This window comes from Meles meles, chromosome 5 (assembly GCF_922984935.1).
Source record: "Meles meles chromosome 5, mMelMel3.1 paternal haplotype, whole genome shotgun sequence".
Lineage (NCBI taxonomy): Eukaryota > Metazoa > Chordata > Mammalia > Carnivora > Mustelidae > Meles > Meles meles.
The window spans coordinates 21669143-21694089 of NC_060070.1; the positions used below are offsets into that span (position 1 = coordinate 21669143).

At 35.5% G+C, this 24947-nt stretch overlaps 1 protein-coding gene across 3 annotated transcripts in view; it reads left to right on the forward strand.

Annotated features, from left to right (window-relative positions):
- REV3L (REV3 like, DNA directed polymerase zeta catalytic subunit) overlaps positions 1 to 24947 on the forward strand; it is a 183196-nt gene that overhangs the window by 91439 nt on the left and 66810 nt on the right. For all 3 annotated transcript variants that reach the window (XM_046005094.1, XM_046005096.1, XM_046005097.1), the window contains exons 11-16: positions 1915 to 2152; positions 7195 to 7337; positions 8224 to 12379; positions 16189 to 17102; positions 22815 to 22894; positions 24196 to 24321. In XM_046005094.1, the coding sequence (XP_045861050.1) occupies positions 1915 to 2152; positions 7195 to 7337; positions 8224 to 12379; positions 16189 to 17102; positions 22815 to 22894; positions 24196 to 24321 (5657 nt within the window). The remainder of the gene's footprint in view (positions 1 to 1914; positions 2153 to 7194; positions 7338 to 8223; positions 12380 to 16188; positions 17103 to 22814; positions 22895 to 24195; positions 24322 to 24947) is intronic.

Genomic DNA, 24947 nt, shown 5'->3' on the forward strand with positions numbered 1-24947 from the left:
TTGTTATTAAGATTTAAGATTTGTTTATTATCTGTGAGATAGAGCGTGCTTGGGAGGGAAGGGGCAGAAGGAAAGAAAGAGAGAGAATCTCAAGCAGATTCTCTGCTGAGTACAGAGCCTGATGTGGAGCTCAATCTCATGACCCTGAAATCATGATGTGAGCAAAAACCAAGTGTCAGATGTTTAACTGACTGAGCCACCCAGGTGCACTCCCCCCTTTTTTAAATAAAACCTTTTATTGATGTATTTCACATACCAGAAAATTTACCTTCTAATGTATATGGTTCAGTGATTTTTTTTAAAGACTTTTGTTTATATGAGAGAGAGTGAGTACAAATGAGAGACAGACTCCCCACTGAACAGGGAACCCAACATGGGGCTCGATCCTAGGACCCTGAAATCATGACCTTAGCCAAAGGCAGATGCTTAACCAACTGAGCCACCCAGGGGCCCCAAGTTCAGTGATTTTTTTTTTTTTAATTTTTTTTTTAAAGATTTTATTTATTTATTTGACAGACAGAGATCACAAGCAGGCAGAGAGGCAGGCAGAGAGAGAGAGGAGGAAGCAGGCTGTCCGCAGAGCAGAGAGCCCGACGCGGGGCTTGATCCCAGAACCCTGGGATCATGACCTGAGCCGAAGGCAGAGGCTTTAACCCACTGAGCCACCCAGGCGCCCCCCCAAGTTCAGTGATTTTTATCATGTTCACAGTTACTTAACCCTTACCATTATCTGATTCTAGGACATTTTATCACCCTAAAAAGCAACTCCATAACCATTAGTAGTCACTCCTCATTCTTCTCTCCTCTCAGCTCTTGGCAACCACTAATCTATTCTGTTTTTTGCTGCATTTACCTATTTGGGTCATTTCATATAAATGGAATCATATAACCTTTTGTTTGTGGCTTCTTTAACTTAGCAAAATGTTTTCAAGTTTCATTCAAATTGTAGCATGTATCAGTATTTCATACCTTTTCACTCCTGAATAATATTCCTTCATATGGATATACCATATAGTTCATTTATCCATTCTTCACATGGATACGTGAGTTGCCGCCTTTTTTTTTTTGGCAATTACAAATGATACTGCTGTGATTATTTATGTATAGGTTTTTGTGTGGACATATATTTTTAGTTTTCTTGGTTATATATCAGGAGTGGAATTGCTGTATCATATGGTAACTAGTTTTAACATTTCAGCAAACCATCAAACTTTTTTCCAAAGCTGCTGTACCATTTTACAGTCTGACCAGCAATGTAGGACTTCCTTCTTCGACTTCCTTGCCAATACTTACTACTTGTCTTGATTTGGCAAGCATAGTGCATGTGAAGTGGCATCTCATTATAGTCTTGAAGAAAAAAAAAAAACCTTGAAGGTTTTTTAAGTAATGTCATTGACTACTTTAAAGCTCTCTTGTGTTTTTCAACCACATGTTTCATTTAACTATGCTGTGCACTAAATAAAATTTAAGTGAGAATAAGGTATTCACATGTATTGTTTTTAAGGCACCTCTTCCTTAGCATTAATTCACGTATTTATTACGTATTTTGATTTTGTTTTAAACACTGGTCACCCTATTTGGTTTAGTGTTCCTCACGCTTAATTGTGCAGTAAGATCTTGGACAGCTTGTTAAAAATGCATCTTCCTGGGCCCTAACTCAGAAGTTCTGATTCAAGAGATAGAAGATGGGTTCTGGGGAATCTTCTCTTTAATGAGGATACAAAATCATTCCAGTACAAAGAGTCCAAAGATCATCACACTTTGATAAAACAGTTACATCGACACAGAAGTCTTTGCATCAGCTGTATTTTTTCAGTATGTGCCAGCATCTGTGATTTTATTGAATGTAATTGACCTTAGTTGTTCACTTATTTAGAAAAGTTATTTGTTAGTGATGCTTCACTTGTTTTATAGTGGACAGTAGTCCTGATGAGGCTCTGGTACATCTTCTTGCTGGTTTGGAAAATGATGGATATCAGGGGGGAAGAAATAGGATACCATCACCATGTCATTTCCTTGGAAACAATAAAAATCCCCAAAATAGTGATGATGAAGAAAACGAACCACAGATTGAAAAAGAAGAAATGGAACTTAGTTTGGTGATGTCTCAGAGATGGGACAGCAATATTGAAGAACCTTGTGCCAAAAAGAGGTAACTTTTTAGTACTTTCGGTTACTTTAATAATTTCCTGTTATCGTTATCACTGTTCTCGCATTAGAAATTATTTTTTACTATTCATAATATAAATACTTTATAAACTAGTCTTCTTTTAAATCCCTTTAAAGTAGTGCTTTGTTTTTCATGTGGCATAAACTTCATATTCTAAGCAAAATAAAATTTTGCTACATTCAGAAAGATTAAACCTAGCTGTGTTTTTCCAGTTTTATTAAAAGATTAAACCTAGGTGTTGTTTTTTTTTTTTCAAGTTTTATTGAGATGTAATTGACCTATATCACTGTATGAGTTTCAGGTGTACAGCATAAATGTTTGACTTTACATATATTATGAAATGATTACCACAAATAAGTTTAGTTAATATTCTTCATCGCGTATAGATATAATAAAAAGAAATAGAGGGAAAAAAGGCGGGGGGGAAAGCTGCTCCTTGTAATGAGAACTCTCAGGATTCATTCTAACAACTTTCCTCTTTAATCCTACAGGAGTGGTAACTATAGTCGCCATTGTACATTACATCCCTAGTAATTGTCTTATAACTGTAAGTTTGTATCTTTTGACCACCTTCCTCCAGTTCCTTCTACCGCCATAAACTTAACTTTTAGAAATTATATATGTAGTATTAATATGTGTTGATAGTAAGTGGGGCAAAGTAGAAGTGCCTCTTTATCCCTGAACTTGAGGAAAAAGAACACCCTCTGAGAGTTATATGGGTTACAGCAACAGTTACAGAGTCAGCTTGAAGACAAGAAATAGCCTTTAGGTCTGATTAGACTGAAGGAATTAAATATTAAAAGTAAATAAATAAGAGTCTCAGAAACAGACACTGGTATTCTTCATTTCTCAAGTTAAATTAATAAGATGGCACTGTGGTTTTCCAAATTAAGTTTCTTGTGAAACTGATTGATTTGACTTATATGTTCTGTATATGGAAAAAGATTGGGCCTCTGAGCCTGAAACACTGAATATGCCTCTCCTTCAAACATAGGTAGATAATACCAGAACTTCTGAACTCTTTGTTTGAAATGTTCTCTTGTTATCTGTCTATATAACCTTCTGTATTTTCATAGTATGCTTCCTCAAAGAATTCCATTTCATTCTATGAGTGGAGAATCCAAACCTACAAAATATTATTTCATACTTTGCTAGCTTCATTTACTCAGTTACCTTTCCTGTGACAGTGATTCAAAGACTTTTTTTTTTTAAGATTTTTTTTAAAGATTTATTTTTTATTTATCGACAGAGAAAGAGATCACAAGTAGGCAGCGAGGCAGGGGGAGAGAGAGGTGGAAGCAGGTGCCCTGCTGAGCAGAGAGCCCGATGCGGGGCTCAATCCCAGAACCCTGAGATCATGACCTGAACCGAAGGCAGAGGTTTAACTCACTGAGCCACCCAGGCGCTCCTGGAGCTTGACCTTTGAAGAACTAATGCTACCTGGTCCAGACAGAATCAGTATTTGATTTCCTGATAGATTTGACCCTCAACAATGTCATAAAATGTCTTTTGTCAATATTTCCTAACTATTAAAAAAAAAGTGAAGTGAAAGGCATAAAATTTCCTATAGATCTCTATAAGTTGTTTTTCGATTTTTTTAATATAAACTTGATCAGTCTTTCCATGGAATAGCCTATTGGGAAATGCCTCAACCACATCAGCCTATAAATGGCTTTGTTCTTGTTTCTCTGTTATTTCTGTAATAATAAATTCCCCCCAACTTCTGGAAGTTTGCGACTTCAGTGTTATATTTGACTTGCCCTCTTTTGCCATTCTGTCCCTCCACCCTCCTCCCTCCCAAGGTTAATATCCTAGTTTGGACCTTCATTATCATTTATCTGGAACACTATGATTCACTTTTTAACTGATCTCCTCCTTGCCTCTAAGTCCTCCTTTATAATAGGGGTAATAATTAGGATTATTAAGTAAACATGAGCACCAGAAAGGGAAGAAGGGAAGCAGAGAATATCAGGAATCTTCATGAGTTCAAGTCATGCTCTACTGTCTTTATATCCTTTTTAAATATGGTTATGTAGGGGAATGTTACAATCATATTGAGTCTTGTAAGTCTTACATAGTATCCTTCTAGATAAGGAGAAAACATGGCAGTAGTGACCAGTTATGTGGGTTCACAAGAACTTACATGACTTTGCACTTAAAAACAACATAAATGCTTAAATGCCAAGTATCATGCTAGATTGGATTGAGATTGTCACAAATATTAGAGATTGGTAATTCACTGGGTAACAGAATATAGTCCAAAAATATCTCAGAACTGAATAGGAGCTGCCTAATATAGAGTCATGTGTTTAGGTTCAGTCAGTCAGCTTTATAAATAGTGACTAGGTAGATCATCTCTCTGGGCTTAACCATCTATTCTGGGCTTAATTTCTGTTGGAAAGCCATGATTTTACTTTATTAAGAGCACAATAATCTGTAGTGTTGTATGGTTGCCAAAATAATGAATTTAATTATTAGCTACCAGCTGTACCTAGGGTAACATTTATTATTCTAACAGATTTTAGATTTTATTAATATAATAATTACAGTATTTACTTGATGTATTTAAGTCTCACTGTAATAAATTGGATCGCTTCTTTCATATTTTAGCAATGTGTTGACTATCTGATTATTTCTATTTGATTGATATTGTGGCATTTCACTTTTTCTTATTTCCATTTGTTTTTCTCTTGATTATTTTATTTTGGTATTATTATTTGGTATTATTTGGTATTATTTCTCTATTTCACCTTCAGTGTCTCATTAGCATTTTTCTACAGTTTCTTAGATGATATCTTATATAGCTATTTATACTTTTGAGCCTGTATTAAGTAGATACACATTCAAATATATAAAATTCTTAGAGTCACTATCTACTTCTTACCAGTCCTGTCAGCCTGTTTAAAATCATAGGCATGGTTTGTCCCACAATTAATGGATGCTTATATGTTCATTAACTGGACCAATCCTGTGAAAACCATGCCCAAGTCAACCTTGGGAAAACAAACTGAAACATTTCATAAATGTACTTTAGAAAGAGATTAAAAAGTAAAAGTATAGTGTCTAGAAAAGGAGTTCTTCAATTATATTAGGATGTTATGTTTTGCTCTGAGTACCATTTTTTAAGAATCCTGAGAAAGGACAGGAAAGGGAAAGAAGAGAAAGAAAAGGAAGGATCTGTGAACACTGTCACTTTTATTTATTTATTTTTATTTTTTCTAATTTTACATCCAGTTAATTAAACATATATTATTGGTTTCCAAGGTAGAGGTCAGTGATTTATCAGTCTTATATAATACCCAGTGCTCATTACATCACATGCCCTCCTTAATGTGCATCACTCCGTTACCCTATCCCCCCATCCCACCTCCCCTCCAGCAACCTTCAGTTTCCAATGATTAAGAAAGAGTCTCTTATGGTTTGTCTCCCTCTCTGATTTCATTTTATTTTTTCCTCTCTTCCCTTATGATCCTCTATTTTGTTTCTTGAATTCCACATATAAATGAGATCGTATGGTAATTGTCTTTCTCTGATTGACTTATTTGCTTAGCATAATACCCTCTAGTTCCATCCATGTCTTTGCAAATGGCCAGGTTTCATCTTTTTTGATGGCTTAGTAGTATTCCTTTTTCTTAGTGTTCTTAGTAGTCTTCTTTTTTATCCATTCATCTGTCAGTGGACGTCTGGACTCTTCCCATAGTTTGGCTATTGTGAGCATGGCTGCTATAAACATTGGGGTGCATGTGCCCCTTTGGATCACTACACTTGTATCTTTGGGGTAAATCCCTAGGAGTGCAGTTACTGGGTCATAGGGTAGCTCCATGTTCAACTTTTTGAGGAATTTCCGTACTGTTTTCCAGAGTGGCTGCACCAGCTTGCATTCCCAACACTGTCAGTTTTAAAGAACAATAGAAAGGATAGATAATGTTTGGTCTAATTAGAGAGGAATTACGGGATAAATTATAAATGCCTTCAAATATTTTCAAGTTATCATATGGAAAATAGCAACAATAGGTTACATATAACAACATAGGACAAAAGGACAAAAGCAGAAATAATGAATGGAATTTGGAAAGTACTGTGTAACAGAGGGGAAAAAATCCTAACAATTAATAATGGAAAAGATTAACTTGTGGACCGCAAGCCCCTTATACTGAGAATGTAAGTAAAAGTGGAGATTTTATCATCTGTTAAAAATAAGGTTTTTGCATTCAGTAGAAAATTGGACTAGATGATCTCTAATAATTCTTTCAGCTCTTAAGACAGTGGTTTTAGGACAAATTTTGATTTGGTAAAGGATTAATGGAGAAACTGTTATATGTATAATTAAGGGACACTTTCAAATTTTTGAGACCAGAGAAAGAAAACCTTAGGTATGGATAGAAAGGGAAGTATCAAGCTAGGACCTAGTGAAAAAATTTAAATCGATAAGAGATGAACCCTGAAGAGATTACTATCTGGACTTCACAGTCCATCTGAATTCTTTAGTAACCTGCTTTAGAGCGGCTGCTCGGATTGACTCAACACCTCTACTACTTCCTAGCCCCTCTGACCCCTGTTTTCTCTTTCAGTCTGACCAGAGTACCCCCTTGCTTACTTTTGTGTTTGTTTTTTCCAGTTCACAGTGTAGAGACTGTATATTTGTGGAGACTTCTTAAAATATGCCGGGATGCTACCTTTTTAGAAGTTACTGGGTTCTCAACCAAGCTGTTATCTATATCTAATAATAGGATGGGGGGAGAATATAAGAAAGAACATGATTAGATATGGTAGTCCAGGATATTGTGGAGCTTTGGATACAGGAATGATGGTGTCTTCTAGCTCACATGAAAAGGATTTTAAGTTTATCTGCAATAACTTTTTATAGAACTAATACTAAAGCAAGATAAATCTGCTTTTCTTTTTGAGGTTCTAATTTTTAGATCTTTTCAATTTTACTATTACAGCATCAGATTAAGCAAATATTTTTAACCTGACATGCTTTTTCTATGATCATACTCATAATGAATCTTAATATTCTCCAGATCACTGTGTAGAAATACCCATAGAAGCTCAACTGAAGAGGATGATTCATCTTCAGAAGAAGAAATGGAATGGAGCAATAACAGTTTGCTTCTAGCCAATCTTTCGATACCTCAGTTAGATGGAACTGCAGATGAAAATAGTGGTAAGTTATCTAATACTGAGAGCATTTTATGATTTAGCAGCTGAGAATATATTTGCTTTTAAAACTGTAATCACACATACAAAATTGGCTAAGTGTGAAGCTTTGACAATACTATCTATTATGTTTTGTCCTTCTCCAAGATTTTTTCTTTTGCAAGAATGTGGATATATGATTGTTTCTTATTTCTAAGAGGATAATATTTGTAAATCACTGATTTAAAACTTTATAGACTTTAATCAGTTTATCATGTTAACATTTAAGTAGCATAAACTGTAAGAAATATATTCAGATGTTAGCTAATTGGAATTTAAATAAAATCTTAAGAAAAAATATTCTCAGCTTATTTGAAGTGATAATACAAAGAAGCATACTGTTTTTATGAAAAAATTTTCAAGGTGACAGTATTTTTCCCTATTTACCACTAAGGCACTGAATATTACTATAAAATTTCTTTTTTTCTTTTTTTTAATTTTTACTTAAAAATTTTTTTTTTTTTTTTTTTTTTTTTTTTTTTTGAGAGAAAGAGAGAGAACATGCTCTGTGTAGAGCCCATGCAGAGCTTGATCCCAGGACCCTTAGCTCATGACCTGAGACAAAATTGAGAGTCAGCTGCCCAATCAACTGAGCCACCCAGGGGCCCCTAATGTAACTTATTTCTGACCAAAAGAAATATGTTTAAAATAATGAATAATAATCAAGTATTACTGACTCTTGAATATTTAGATTGAGTTATTATCTTAATGAGAGGAATGACATTTTGTTAAGATAACCATTTTAAGCATGGAAATGTAATTTCATATAGCTTCTTTCATGGTGATAGTATGGAGAAATATTTTAAAAATTAAAAGTATGAAGGTGAAATAAATTCTTTTTTCCTCAATTTCAGACAATCCATTGAACAACGAAAATTCCAGGACCCACTCTTCTGTGATTGCAACAAGCAAGCTATCAGTAAAACCTTCCATCTTCCACAAAGATGCTGCTACATTAGAACCCCCATCTTCTGCTAAGATTACCTTTCAGTGTAAACACACAAGTGCCCTTTCTTCCCATGTTTTGAATAAGGAAGATTTAATTGAAGAACTTCCACAGCCAAACAACATAGAAAAATGTCTAGATCATTCAGTTGCTTCTTTTACAAATGAAAGTACTTACTCCATGAAATACCCTGGATCTTTGAGCAATTCTGTCCATTCAGAAAACTCTCATAAAGAAAGTAAGAAAGATATCCTCCCAGTATCTTCCTGTGAAAGTAGTATTTTTGATTATGAAGAGGATATTCCATCTGTTACAAGACAGGCACCAAGTAGAAAGTATACAAATATTAGAAAAATCGATAAGGATGCCCCTTTTATACACATGAACCGTCATAGTAGTGAAAGTACATTAGGCAAAAATTCTTTCAACTTTTCTGACCTAAGTCATTCAAAAAATAAGTTATCCTCTGAAGGAAATGAAAAAGGAAACAGCACAGCTCTGAATAGTTTATTCCCTTCATCATTAACTGAAAATTGTGACTTGCTCTCATGCTCAGGAGAGAATAGAACTATGGTACATTCTCTTGATAGCATTGCTGATGAAAGTGGGCTAAATAAACTTAAAATTAGATATGAAGAATTTCAAGAACATAAAGCAGAAAAGCCAAGCCTCAGCCAGCAAGCAGCACATTATATGTTTTTTCCCAGTGTTGTTCTTTCTAACTGTCTCAGTAGACCACAGAAACTCTCTCCTGTCACATACAAACTACAACCCAGCAGTAAACAGTCCCGGTTAAAAATGAATAAAAAGAAGTTTATAGGTCATCAGGAGACTTCTACCAAAACTAGTGAGACTGCATCCACAAAAGATAATTGTATACAAAATAATCCTTGTAATCCTGAGAAGGATAACATATTGGCCAGTGATCTAATTAAAGTTACCCGTGGAGCTTTTGAAAATAAAACACCTGCAGACAGTTTTATAGACTGTCACTTTGGAGATGGAACCTTAGAAACTGAACAGTCCTTTGGATTGTATGGAAATAAATATACACTTAGAGCCAAACGCAAGGTGAATTATGAGACTGAAGATAGTGAGTCAAGTTTTGTAACACACAACTCAAAAATTAGCCTACCTCATCCCATGGAAATTGGTGAAAGTTTAGATGGAACTCTCAAAGCTCGAAAACGAAGAAAAATGTCTAAAAAGCTACCCCCTGTCATCATAAAGTATATTATTATTAATAGATTTAGAGGGAGAAAAAATATGCTTGTGAAGCTAGGAAAAATAGACTCTAAAGAAAAACAAGTTATATTGACAGAGGAAAAAATGGAACTATATAAAAAGCTTGCACCTTTGAAGGATTTTTGGCCAAAAGTTCCTGACTCCCCTGCAACCAAATATCCCATTTATCCACTAACACCAAAGAAAAGTCACAGAAGAAAATCAAAACATAAGTCTGCTAAGAAAAAAACTGGTAAGCAACAAAGGACAAATAGTGAAAATATTAAAAGAACTTTGTCTTTCAGGCGAAAACGGTCACATGCCATCCTGTCGCCTCCCTTGCCATCTTACAATGCTGAAACCGAAGACTGTGACTTGAATTATAGTGATGTTATGTCTAAACTAGGTTTTCTTTCTGAGAGAAGCACAAGTCCCATAAATTCTTCTCCCCCTCGCTGCTGGTCTCCCACAGATCCAAGAGCTGAAGAAATGATGGCTGCTGCAGATAAAGAAACAGTGCTTTTTAAGGGTCCTAATGCATGTAATAACAAGACTGTTAATTCTCGTATGGAAAAAAATAGTCGAGCAAGAGCGCAGGTTAAGAAATCAAAAACTAAGCTTGTGAATCCCTCTGTAGTTACTAAGAAAAGGAACAAACGGAATCAGACAAATAAAGTAGGAGATGATGGAAAAAAGAAACAGAGAGCAAAACAGAAACAAAAAACAAATGAGAAAGCTATGTCAAGAAAACATATAACAGTTAAAGATGAAAAAATAAAATCTCAGTCTGGTGCTGACGTTAAGTTTGTGCTGAAACATCAGAATGTATCTGAGACCTCAAATACTTCTGGAGGCTCTCAATTACTTTTTAAACAGAAAGATGTGTCACTAATGGGCTCTGCTATAGATCATCCCCTTTCTGCTCCCCTGCCCACTGGAATTCATGCACAACAGAATTTATCTGGCTGCTTTTCTTCTTTTTTAGAAAGCAAGAAGCCTGTAGATTTGCAAACATTCCCCAGCTCACGAGATGATTTGCATTCATCAGTTGTTTGTAGTTCTTTGGGACCTGGAATCTCAAAAATTAATGTTCAAAGGTCTCATAATCAAAATGCTATGTTTACTCTAAAAGAATCAACCTTAATTCAAAAAAATATATTTGATCTTTCCAACCATTTGTCTCAGGTAGCCCAGAATACCCAGATATCTTCGAGTATAATGTCTCCAAAGACAGAAGAGAATGCAAATGCACAAAAAAGTTATTTGTCATCTATCGGAAAGTTAAGTGAATATCGTAATTCTTTAGAATCAAAGCCAGACCAGGCATATGCCCCTAATTTTTTGCATTGCAAAGACAGTCAGCAGCAGATTGTGTGCATGGCAGAACAGTCAAAGCACAGTGAAACTTGTTCTCCAGGAAATGCAGCTTTAGAGGAAAGCCAAATGCCTAATAATTGCTTTGTAACTTCCTTGAGAAGTCCAATCAAACAAATAGCATGGGAGCAAAAACAAAGGGGCTTTATTTTAGATATGTCAAATTTTAAACCTGAAAAGGTAAAACAGAGGTCGTTGTCAGAAGCAATTTCACAAACCAAAGCACTTTCTCAGTGTAAAAGTCGAAATGTGTCAACACCTTCGGCATTTGGTGAAGGCCAGTCTGGACTGGCAGTTCTAAAAGAATTGCTACAGAAAAGACAGCAGAAAGCACAAAATGCAAATATGCAAGACCCATTACCTAATAAACATCAACCAAACAAAAATATTTCTGGTTCCCTTGAGCAAAACAAAACAATTAAACGAACACGGTCAGTAACGGCTTCAAGAAAACCTCGAACTCCCAGAACTACAAAACCTAAAGAAAAAGTTCCCAAACTTCTTAAAGTAGACTCTCTAAATTTACAAAACTCTGGCCAGTTGGATAACTCTCTATCAGATGACAGTCCCATCTTTTTTTCAGATCCAGGTTTTGAGAGCTGTTACTCACTTGAAGATAGCTTGTCTCCTGAACATAATTATAATTTTGATATTAATACAATAGGTCAGACTGGATTTTGTAGCTTTTATTCTGGAAGTCAGTTTGTCCCAGCTGATCAGAATTTGCCTCAGAAATTCTTAAGTGATGCAGTTCAGGATCTTTTCCCAGGACAAACCATAGAAAAAAATGAGTTTTTAAGTCATGATAACCAGAAGTGTGATGAAGACAAACATCATGCCTCAGACTCAAACTCGTGGATTAGATCTAGCACTCTAAGTCCTGAACTATTTGAGAAATCATCAGTTGATAACAATGAGAATCGTCGCCACAACCAGTGGAAAAGTACCTTCCATCCTCTAACAACTCGCTCTAATTCAATAATGGATTCTTTCTGTGTCCAGCAGGCAGAGGACTGTCTAAATGAAAAATCCAGATTGAATAGGAGTTCAGTAAGCAAAGAAGTGTTTCTTAGCCTCTCACAGCCAGGCACTTCAGACTGGATTCAAGGTCATACCAGAAAAGAGATACAGCAATCTCTTGATTCAGTCAATACCTCTTTTACTACAATACTATCCTCCCCTGATGGTGAACTTCTGGATGCAGCCTCTGAAGATTTAGAATTGTATGTTTCAAGAAACAATGATATATTGACACCAACTCCCGATAGTTCACCAAGGTCTACCAGCTCTCCCTCACAATCTAAAAATGGCAATTTCACCCCTCGAACTGCTCACATTCTGAAACCACTTATGTCCCCACCAAGTAGGGAAGAAATTATGGCAACTTTGTTGGATCATGACCTTTCAGAAACTATTTACCAGGAACCATTTTGCAGTAATCCTTCTGATGTACCAGAAAAGCCCAGGTAATCAGGATTATTTTTTCTCCTTGAGTCATTCTGAGTACTTATACTGAATATAACACTGGTACCTGACTGCTAGTGTTCTGGCTGTAATATACCGTATTTATAAGTAAATCATTGTAAAAGTGGTTCATAATTAGGACTTCTGAGAAAATTCACAAACTAGCTGGATGGTTGCACCTTGAGAACTTGAAGCTGATAAGTGTTGGTCTTCAATCTTACTGTTAACACTGTGTCAACATCAAGGATTAGAGATGCAGAGGCTCACCATGACATGATGCCAGATTAAGAAGGATGTGATAGTACTTAAGCACCTTTATCATTTTGAAAATGGTGTTTATTTCAAAAATTATAAATTTTTACAATTTTTTAAAAACTTTATTTATTAAACATGTTTGGAAATGAGTATACATGTTTTAAGTACTTTATGGTATATCTAAATGAAGCTTATTTTAACTTGTTTGTATTATAATATATCATTTTCTTTTCATGTTGCCAACATCTTCAATCGTATTGTTACTACTATTAGTTTGTCCAGTTATTAGGGATACAAGATGGACTTGACTTCTCCTTATCTCTCGTTTTTTAAAAGAAGGCTAATTGAACATAATAAAAAAAAATAACCATACAAATAGACTATTTGAAAAGGAAATAATCTCATATTTCTCTGTGGCAAATAAGAGAAAATGTTAGCTAACCCTCTGAAATTTCTCCCTCAATAATGAAGTTGAATTTCTTCAGGCTGTTGGAAACAAAATCGCTGCAAAGGAATTGGTAATGTGGGTCAGACTAGTACAAAGATTTGTGAATAGAGAGAATTTGAATCCATGTAAGAGGCTCTTAAAATAGGAATAGCCAAACTAAAATCCATAGAAAATACATATATTGTAGCCAGATGCTGTGCCGAAATGAATCCTACAATATTAATTTGGTGCCATGATAAAGAATAATTTTAAAATAAAACACCAGTAATATGTAACCCAGTAACATTAAAAAAAAAAATCTTTTCAGAGAGTCAGTAGACAGATGCATACACACACACACATACACACAGCCAGTAGCAAAACACAAAGTCATCAGTATTGGTTTATTTATAAGCCAGTAGTTAAGTAGGTATTCTGTACCTCTTGCATCACCAAGGTAGAATATAACTGATAGGAACTAAGTTGGGAACATAATTTAACCCAGGCCATTTAAGTGATGGTTTTTGTTCCCACTTCCCCCACCCCCTGTGTCTTTTATCCCATTTACCTAACCAGTTGCAAGGAGAGGCAGTTCATTTCAGTCATCCTGTCAGAAGCAGAGGATGCTGGCTAAGACTTCTGCAGCTGACTTAACTTAGCCTAAAGGACAGAAGAGAGATGAAGAGTCAACTAAGGCAAGAAGCCACACCATGTGTGTACAGTAACCTTCAGCAGCACTGTGTTCTTGACCCCAGTAAAAAAGACACAGTGAATACCAGGATTTTACCCAGCAGATCAGCAATAATCCTGCAGGAGTCTATTTAAGAAGGGTTTGAGAAAAAGTGATCAGAAATACAGGTTAAAAGTTTCCTCCTCTAAAGATTAGAAGTGGAAGACAGAAAATTTCTTCCCCAGCCTTCCTAATACGCAGTTCTACAGTTTTGTTTTATTTTGCTTAGTACTTATGTGTGGTCTTTTAACACAAATGGGACTCTTTCTTTTATTTCACTGCCAGAATATGTGAACGTCTGTTCCTTGAGCATTAGTTTCCATTATTTGGGGGGCTTTGGCTTTTATCAGTAGTGATTATATTTTTTTAATTGAACTATTTTTTTCCGTCTCAAGCCTTGCATATCTAATTTTTAATTCTCAGTTACCTTACCATGTGTTAGTCATTAACTCTGTTGCTGTTAGTTACTGTGCAGCTTTGAGACTTGTCATGCAGCTGAAATAAAAGGACGATAGTCATTATTTTTGAAAAACAATTTTTAATATAATACTATTCACTATAGTAAATTTAGGAGGTATAAGAGAATAAAAGTCCCACAATTTCTCTACCCATTGACAGCCACTCAGTATTTTAATGTGGTTTTTTTTGTTGTTGTTCGTCTGGTTGTTTGTTTTTTAAGATTTTTATTTATTTATTTTGAGAGAGAGAGACAGAGTGAGAGAGAGCATGAGAGGGGAGGACAGAGGGAGAAGCAGACTCCCCATAGATCTGGGAGCCCGATGTGGGACTCAATCCCAGGACTCTGGGACCATGACCTGAGCCGAAGGCAGTTGCTTAGCCAACTGAGCCACCCAGGTGCCCTAATGTGGTTATTTTATTTTAGATTTTTTAAATGTATAGTTTTTATTTTGTTTTGTTTTATGAAATGTGATCCTACTATAGTCACAGTATTGCATACAGATTTTTTTCACCTAATATTATAAACATTTTCCAAATTATGAGTTTCTGGAAACATCATTTTAATGACTACATGATAATCCTATCATATGTATATTTTATTGAACAGAAAGTTTGTTCCCTGTTCTGCCACTGTAGATAATTATGTGATTATTGTTTTCTTCATGAAGCACATCTTGATTTTGGGTTTTTCCATATAGTCGTAGAAGTAGGATTACTAAAAAATGGAAGACTCTTGATGTATATTATGACATGAGTTGTAGCAATAACCACGCTGTTGACATATTCAAGAGAGCTGAATTTACCATACCTCACCAGTTTTTATTTTTTATTTCATTGTGATCTCTGTATCATTAATATTAGAGTTGACTATGTCACATAACACATGTACTCATTTTCTTCGGTAGCGATAATCTTTCTTCTGATCTTCCTATAGCTGGGAGGTGGTTACAGAGTTAACTATTTAGGGCCAAAGTCTTTCCACGTAAAGGGGAAAAGCACCTGTGGTAATCCTTCAGCTCCAAATCAGAAAACATGAATCCAGTTCATTGAGTTTTATGTAGAGAATGACCAGGATATTTGGGAAATCATGCCCTAGAAAAAGTAACTGGAAAAACTAAGAACTTACCTTCATATCCAGGAAAGAGATACCTTAAGGAAGAAAAAGTAGATTTTCTGGTGGCAAAAGACAGAGATAGTATCAGTGGATATATGTTAGAGAAAGAAGTTTAACTTGATATTTCCAACTATTGAAAAATAAATGAGGCTACCTTTAAATAGTGATTCCCCACATACACATACATTATCAGCATTTATGCTATGTATTCTATGGCCTCTGCCAACGTAAAGTTCTTAATGTTAGTGTTAAGCCTTACCATGTAAAGGGGAGTAAGAATATGGTAATTTATCTCAATTGTGTGTGATTTTTTTAATGTTTGGAAGGACTTGGGGAAGTACAAAGATATGTTTGAACTGACTGGTTTTGCTAAACTAGTCTAGCTACTAGAGAATGTCTAGAGAGGCTGTAGGTAAGATCCAGGGAGATGATCGCTAATGATAAAATTATTCCATTCTTTTTATTCATATGTGGTGACGGTGGAGAGTTATTTGAGTAGAGGAAAGGAATATGATCAGTTGGTGCCATCTCCTTGGAGAAAAGGAGGCTTCATGGGGCACTTAAAAAAAAATACCTTCTTTCCTGGTATTGATGATTCCTTTCAAAGGAAATTAATTTAGTAGCATATACCTGTGAAGGAAAACATGTTAAGACTAGAAAGAGTGTACCTGCATTAAATATGTAGGGAGAGGGCACAGAAAGGGAAGAAATGTGCATTTTTAAGAATTCAAAAGAAACTTCAAAAAAATCTTTAGGATAGGGAGCTAAATATTTTGGTAATTGCTCTTTGAGACAAAACAGTTGTTCTAAAATATTTTGTTTATAGGGAGATCGGTGGACGGCTTCTCATGGTAGAAACTCGACTTCCAAATGATCTGGCTGAGTTTGAGGGAGACTTTTCATTGGAAGGACTTCGTCTGTGGAAAACAGCATTCTCAGCAATGACTCAGAATCCAAGACCAACGTCACCCCTTCGCAATGGCCAGGCAGTGGTCAATAAAGGGTCAAGTAATAGCTATAACATGGTTGAAGATAAAAAAATTGTGATTATGCCTTGCAAATGTGCCCCGAGTCGACAACTGGTTCAAGCATGGCTTCAAGCCAAAGAAGAGTATGAACGTTCCAAGAAACTGTCTAAAACTGAGCCAACTGGAGTTGTAAAATCTGGTGAGAACTTCAGCTCTTCAGTTAACCCAGATGACAAACCTGTAGTGCCTCCAAAAATGAGTACAGCTCCACATACACTCCCCACTGCAGCACATACCAAGGAAGATGTTGATAACGCTCAGATTGCTTTACAAGCACCAGCTACGGGTTGTAGTCGAACTGTAAGTGAAAACCAGGCACTGCCACCAGTTGCTTCCACAAATGATGCTGAGAAAGTTGAAGATGATGATGATGATGACTACTATGTTAGTTATAGCTCCCCTGATTCTCCAGTAATTCCGCCTTGGCAACAGGCAACATCCCCAGATTCTAAAACTTTAAATGGAGATGAGAGACCCACATCACCAGTAGAGGAACTACATTCCCTGAATGAGAATATCTTAAAACCAGTAAAAGATGGTATACAGAAAAGCCCCTGCAGTGAGCCTCTGGAGCCTCTAGCGATATCTCCAATTAATGTTAGGGCAAGGACTGGAATATGTGATCCACTCTGCCTTCACAGTACACCAATTGTACAGAGAAAACTTCTGGAAAGGCTTCCTGAAGCAAGTAGCCTGAGCCCTTTATCAACAGGTGAGTTTACAAATAACAGAAATACTTGAAAGTTCTTTTTCAAAGATGTAGAAACGAAAACATTAGACTATGTAATGAAATTCAGAGCTTTTCTATGAGATTTTTTAAATGGTTTTTAAATTTAAATTAACATATAGTGTATTAGTTTCAGAGGTAGAGTTCAGTGACTCGTCAGTCTTATATAATACCCAGTGCTCATTATATCATGTGCCCTCCTTAATGTCCATCACTCTATTACTCCATCCCATCACCCCTCTTCCATTCAGCAATCCTCAGTTTGTTTCCCATGATTAAAGAGTCTCTTATGGCTTGTCTCCCTCTCTGATTTCATCTTGTTTTATTTTTCCCTCCCTTCCCCTATGATCCTCTGTTTTGCTTCTTAAATTCTGCATCATGAGTGAGATCATATGGTAATTGTCTTTCTGATCGACTTATTTCACTTAGCATAATACCCTTTAGTTCCATCCGTGTCATTGCAAATGGCAAGATTTCTGTTTTTGATGGCTGCATAATATTCCCCTGTGTGTGTGTGTGTGTGTGTGTGTGTGTGCGCGCGTGTATCATATCTTCTTTATCCATTTATCTGTCAGTGGACATCTGGACTCTCTGTAGTGTGGCTATTGTGGGCGTAGCTACTATAAACATTGGGGTGCAGGTGCTCCTTCAGAATCCCTAGGAGTGCAATTTCTGGGCCATAGGGTAGCTTTATGTTCAGCTTTTTGAGGAACCTCCATACTGTTTTCCAGAATGGCTGCACCAGCTTGCATTCCCACCAAGAGTGTAAGAGGATTCTCCTTTCTCTGCATCCTCGCCAGCAACTGTCATTTCCTGCGTAGTGAATTTTAGCCATTCTGACTGGTGTGAGGTGCTGTCTCATTATGGTTTTGATTTGTATTTCCCTGGTGCCAAGTGACATTGAGCATATTTTATGTGTCTGTTGACCATTTGTATGTCGTCTTTGGAGAAATGTCTGTGTCTTCTGCCCATTCCTTGATTGGAACATTTGTTCTTTGGGTGTTAAGTTTGGTAAGTTCTTTATAGATTTCAGATACTAATCCTTTATCTGATAAGACATTTGCAAATATCTTCTTCCATTCTGTCAGTTATCTTTTGGTTTTGTTGGCTGTATCCTTTGCTGTGCAAAAACTTTTTATCTTGATGAAGTCCTAGTAGTTCATTTTTGCCTTTGTTTCCCTTGCCTTTGGAGACATGTCTAGCAAGAAGTGGCTGTGGCCGAGGTCACAGGTTGCTGCCTGTGTTGTCCTCTAGGATTTTGATGGATTCTTGTCTCACATTTAGGTCTTTCATCCATTTTGAATCTATTTTGGTGTGTGGTGTAAGGAAATGGTCCAGTTTCATTCTTCTGTATGTGGTTGTCCAATTTTCTCAACACCATTTGTTGAAGAGATTGTCTTTTTTTCCATTGGAAAAACTCCTCACTGTTTTTTTCCATTGGAAAAACTCTTTACTGTTTTGTGGAAGATTAGTTGACTATAGAGTTGAGGTTCCATTTCAGGGTTCTGTATTCTGTTCCACTGATGCACGAGTCTGTTTTTGTGCTAGTACCATACTGTCTTGATGATTACAACTTTGTAATAGAGCTTGAAGTCAGGAATTTTGATGCTACCAGCTTTTTTCCTTTCTCAACATCATTCTGGGTATTTGGGGTCTTTTCTGGTTCCATACAAATTTTAGGATTATTTGTCCCATTTCTGTGAAAAAAAAAAAAAAAAAAAAAAAAAAAGCTGATGGTATTTTGATAGAGGTTTCATCGGATGTATGGATGGCTTTAGATAGCATAGACATTTCAACAATATTTGTTCTTCCAATCAATGAGCATGGAACATTTTTCCATTTCTTTGGGTCTTCCTCTGCTTCTTTCATGAGTGTTCTACAGTTTTCTGAGTACAGATCCTTTGCCTCTTTGGTTCGATTTATTTCTACATATCTTACGGTTGGGGTCTTGTTAGTGTATAGAAATGCAATTGATTTCTGTGCATTGCTGAATTCTATATGAATTCTAGCAATTTTGGGGTGGAGTCTTTTGGGTTTTACACAGAGTGTTATATCATCTGCAAAGAGTGAGAGTTTGATTTCTTCTTTGCAGATTCAGATGCCTTTAATTCTTTTTGTTTGCTGATTGCTGAGGCTAGGGCACTAGTACTGTGTTGAACAGTCGTGATAGTGGACATCCTTGTCATGTTCCTGACCTTAGGGGGAAAGCTCTCAGTTTTCCCCCCACTGAGAATGATAATTTGCTCTGGACTTTTCATATATGGCTTTTATGATATTGAGGTATGTACTCTTTACCCCTACACTGTGAAGAGTTTTAATCAAGAAAGGATGCTATACTTCAGATGCTTTTTCTGCAGCTACTGAGAGTATCATATGGTTCTTGTTCTTTCTTTTATTAATGTAGTGTATTACATTGATTTACGAATGTTAAACCACCCTTGCAGCCCAGGGGTAAGTCCCACTTGGTTGTGGTGAATAATCCTTTTAATGTACCATTGGATCCTATTGGCTAGTATCTTGGTGAGAATTTTTGCATCCATGTTAATCAGGAATGTTGGTCTTTTTGGTGGGGTCTTTGTCTAGTTTGGGGATCAAGGTAATAATGCTGGCCTCATAGAAAGAGTTTGGAAGTTTTCCTTCCATTTCTATTTTTTGAAATAGTTTCAGAAGAATAGGTATGAATTCTTCAAATGTTTGGTAGGATTCCCCTGGGAAGCCATCTGGTCCTAGACCCTAGTTTCCTGGGAGATTTTTGATTACTGCTTCAATTTCCTTGCTGGTTATGGGTCTGTTCAGGTTTTCTGTTTCTTTCTATTTCAGTTTTGGTAGTTGATATGTATCTAGGAATACATCTATTTCTTCCAGATTGCCTAATTTATTGGCATGTAGTTGCTCATAATATGTTCTTATAATTGTTCGTATTTATTTGGTGTTGGTTGTGATCTCTCTTCTTTCATTCATGATTTTATTAATTTGGATCCTTTCTCTTCTTTTTGATAAGTCTGGCCAGGGGTTCATCAATCTTACTAATTCTTTCAAAGAACCAGCTCCTAGTTTCATTGATTTGTTCTACTGTTCTTTTGGTTTTTATTTCATGGATTTCTGCTCTGATCTTTATAAATTCTCTTCTCTATATCTTGCTGTATTTAGGCTTTACTTGCTGTTCTTTCTCCAGCTCCTTTGTATAGGGTTAGATTGTATACTTGTGACCTTTCTTGTTTCTTGAGAAAGGCTTGTATTGCTATATATTTTTCTCTTAGGACCACCTTTGCTCCATCCCAAAGGTTTTGAACAGTTGTGTTTTCATTTTTATTTGTTTCCATGAATTTTTAAAAATTCTTTAATTTCCTGGTTGACCCATTCATTCTTAAGTAGTATGCTCTTTAACCTCCATGTATTTGTGTTCTTTCCAAATTTCCTCTTGTGATTGGGTTCACGTTTCAAAGCATTGAAGTCTGAAAATATATGGGGAATGATCCCAATCTTTTGGTACCAGTTTAGACCTGAAAATCACAGCTTTTTAAATGAAATTTTAACTCCACCAATGAGAAGTTATTAGTATTATTTTATCATGTCCTATAAAGTCATCAATTATCACATGGAAACCTTATCTTTCTGCCCTGAAATCTATTTATAGATGCTTCCATCATATGTTCTTTTGCTTGCTGGGTGAAATATAGGAGCCCTCTCAGAAGCCTTCCTTTTTCTCAACTTGATTTTTCCCACTGGCTTTAACATATACCCAACTCTTTCCCACCCTTTAAGATAAAGAAAACCAAAACCTGCCTTGACCTTATACCTGCAGCTTCTGTTTTTTTTCCTGTTCTTCAAAGCCAGATTTCTTAAAAGTTTTCTATAATTTGACAACTCCCATTTCTTCACTTCCTACTCATTTCTTAGCCCACTCAACATTCAATTCTGCCCCCATCATTCCACTAGTATGGCTCTTCTAAAGATTTTCAAAAAGTTTCATGTAGCTAAAGCCAGTATATGTTTTCTTGGTGTTCTATCATGTGCCCTCTTTAAACAGCCATTGTTCTATCGACCATACCTTCCTTCTTGGAGCTATTAGTCCCCTTGGCTTTTCTCCTACTCCTATGTGTCTGCCTACTTGCTTTCCTTTGAAGCTTTACTTAGTATTTTCTCCCTAAATAAGTGAGTTCTTACCCACAGGATTACTACAGATAACTTACAGATTTAAATTTCCAGTTCAGAACTCTCTTAACCTCCAATCTAGCTGTCTATTTGGCATTTCTATTTGAATGCTCAAAAGCATCACAAGGTCAGTATTTTTTTTCTTCTTCTCCTTCTTCTCCTCCTTCTTCTCCTTCTTCTCCTCCTTCTTCTCCTTCTCCTCCTCCGCCTTCTCCTCCTTCTCCTCCTTCTCCTCCTTCTCCTCCTTCTCCTTCTTCTCCTTCTTCTTCTTCTTCTTCTTCTTCTTCTTCTTCTTCTTCTTCTTCTTCTTCTTCTTCTTCTTCTTTCTTTTTCTTCTTTCTTCTTCTTCTTTCTTCTTCTTTCTTCTTTCTTCTTCTTTTTCTTCTTCTTCTTCTTCTTCTTCTTCCTTCTTCCTTCTTCCTTCTTTCTTCTTTCTTCTTCTTTCTTCTTCTTCTTCTTCGATGGGGGAGGGGAGAAAGGAGGAAAGAGATCCTAAACAGGCTCCACACCCAGCACGGAATCCAGTGTGGGGCTTGATCCCTCGACCCTGAGATCAAAACCTAAGCCAAAAGCAAGGCTGACACTCAACTGACTGAACCACTCTGGCACCCCATAATGTCAATGTTTTTAAAACTCAATTTATGATCTCACAGTATACATTTGCCACCAGTCATCCGGTGTACTCATACACACAAACATACATGCCCACACGTTAAAAGCCCCTGTGGTTCTTTTTTGGTTTTCCTTACTTAAGTGAATAGTACAACCATCTCTCTGTCACTGAATTACACAACTCAGAAACATGGGATTTATTTGTAACACCCACCTGATTCCCTTATCCCCCATCCTCTCTAGTCTATTACCAGCCAAGTCCTGTCACTTTTTTGTTTCCCAAATTACCCAAATCTCTCCATTGTTTTCTCTACCTCTACCACCACAACCTTAGGCCAAGCTGTCATCATTTCACCTGGATGTCTATCCTAGCCTTCTTTCCACCCACAGTAATTTCTGCTTCTTTTACTTGGTAATCAGGAAAAATTCTTACTCAGTTCCTAGTTAATTACTACTCTTTCTTCTGATTTTAGCACAAAAAAGCCCTGATCTCCCTAATAAAAATCCTAGTTATATTCCCCTTTGTCATACTTACCCCAGTTATAATTTTATTTTGCATTTGATGAGTATCTTATTCTCACTGTAGACCCTGTGAGGGAAGAGACTCTATTTTTTCCTCATCATAAATACTTGATGAATATATAAATAAATGAATTAATAAATTAAATGATTGCCTAGGATATGGCTGAGGTATAAAACTCAATAATTAAAATAAAAATGTTTTTATTTAAAAATACAGAATTTTAAAGTTATTTTAGTGGGGATCAGAAGTTTGAATTAGTTTTATTTTTAAATTATGAAGTCTTTGGGGGGAATTAATAGGACAATAGAACGGTACTCACAAATGGTACTCAGGAGTTTGGGATAACAAAAATTAAAGGTAATTTTGATGTACAATTTTGATGTTAAATATGACATTTCTTTCTACAGAACCAAAAACCCAGAAATTGAGTCATAAGAAAGGAAGTAATACTGACACTCTTGGAAGAGTACTCTTAACACCAGCGAAGGTAACTACGCTAAACATACTTATTGTTCAGTGGAAGATCCATTCTTAGATTTCAGTTAGATAATTGATAATTTCGTGTCTCAATTTTTAAAAATTTTATTATATTTTTGCATCATTTTATTTACATATCTTTGAGACAACAAGAAATTGCCTAATTTTTTTAGTTTTTTTTTGTTGTTGGGATCTAAAAGATTCTTATATGTAAATACAAATATTACAGAGAAAGTGAATATGATAGCCAAAATGTGGATTATGAGGATACAAATACATTAACTGATTACTGGCAAAATCAGAACAATCCAATGACAGCAGAGCTCAAGTAAGTGATTTTTGATCCCACCAAAAATATATCCTTTTTCTTGGTTTATTACTTTTTTCTCAACTATAACATTGATTTTTTTCAGTTCATTTTACTAAGTAGTAAAGGAAAGCAACATTATTTACTCCTGAAACTAAAAAATCTTAAGTATCTTTATTCAAATACTAAAAATATAGTAATACTTAGAAATATATGATTATGTTAAAAAAGGTATACATTAGACATGTATCCTTAAAAATAGATAATAGAAATCATTTCCATATTGGTTACATCTCATTAATATTAACCACATAAAATATGTTTTAGCATTTCTATTTTAAAACTAAATACTTTTTTAAAAGCTTTCATTTTTAAATCAGTATTGTTGAATTACAAGCTATTAAAGAATAAGTACAAATGTTTTGTGAGCATAAATCAACATTGTGGGGAATGGTTAATGGATCTGGAAATTAGAAAAAATATTTTTAAAAAATAGATTCTATTTTTTCTAAACCCTTCAAGATGATTTACATTTTCATTCATCTTTCAGACACATGTTGTATTAGAGTAAAATACAGACCCACATTTTCAAATCTTATAGAAACTTTATCAACCTGGTTGCACATACATTGCCTGCTTGTTTGCTATACTTCCAAGAAAGGTCAAGATAAATGTCCATGTGGTGTAAATGTCAGCTCTCCAACAAGACTTATTTTCATTACTTGGGGTTTATAAACTAAAGATCGACATTTGGTTTGCTTACAGATTATATCAGATATTTCTACGTATACCCAGTTCTGATACCTTGAATTACTAGCATGAAAAGAATCTTAATAAAATATTAACTAGTTTCTTCTTGGGTCTGAAGAGATGGTACTAGTTTATCATGTATTACTAAACACATAAAGCAGATTATCTAAGTAGGAATAAGTGATCAAAAAAAAGAAAACGATTGCTTATTTATCTTTTTCTGGCTATGTGTTGTTGTTGTTTTTTTTTAATAGAATCAATTTGCAGCAGTAAATACCCCAAAGAAAGAAACTTCTCAGATTGACGGACCATCTTTAAACAATACTTACGGTTTCAAAGTCAGCGTACAAAACTTACAGGAGGCAAAAGCTTTACATGAGGTAAAATTGCAACAGTAAGGACACATACACTATTTAACCTCTCATGTTTTATTCTGTGGACAAGTATGGACATCTCTTACTGAGGGTGGAATACATTGAATTCTGTGCCTGTTAATCTTCATTTTGTTATTAGTTTATATATTTATATAAAATAGAGAAATATTTTTGGGTTTTTAGTTTTTGGTTTGTTTTTTTTTTTTTTTTTTTTGAGAAACCTTTGAAGTAGCCATCAGTTATTGATACTGCTTTGTGACTTCACAATTCTCACAAATCTTGTAGCTGAAATTTGGTTTATAGAAGCTAAAATTAGAAAAGCCTTTATAACTATTCTTTATGTTATTCTGGGATTGTTATACTAAGATGTTTTATCCTAAATGAGATATTTATTTGTATTTTCTACTTGTTTGGTTCAGTGACTCAGTGCTTACTAATTCATTGCTACGATTCTATTGTTACCTTCACAGCACAGACCATATGCCAAAGGGTAGGCAGCAATCTTATAAATATGTACGTCAATCATGGGACATACTAAAAAATAAAGAAAATTTATCTGTATTAAAGAAAATGCAACTCAGAGCATATCTCTGGCAGTCATTAAGGTGGAAATTAGAGTATATTTTCATTGT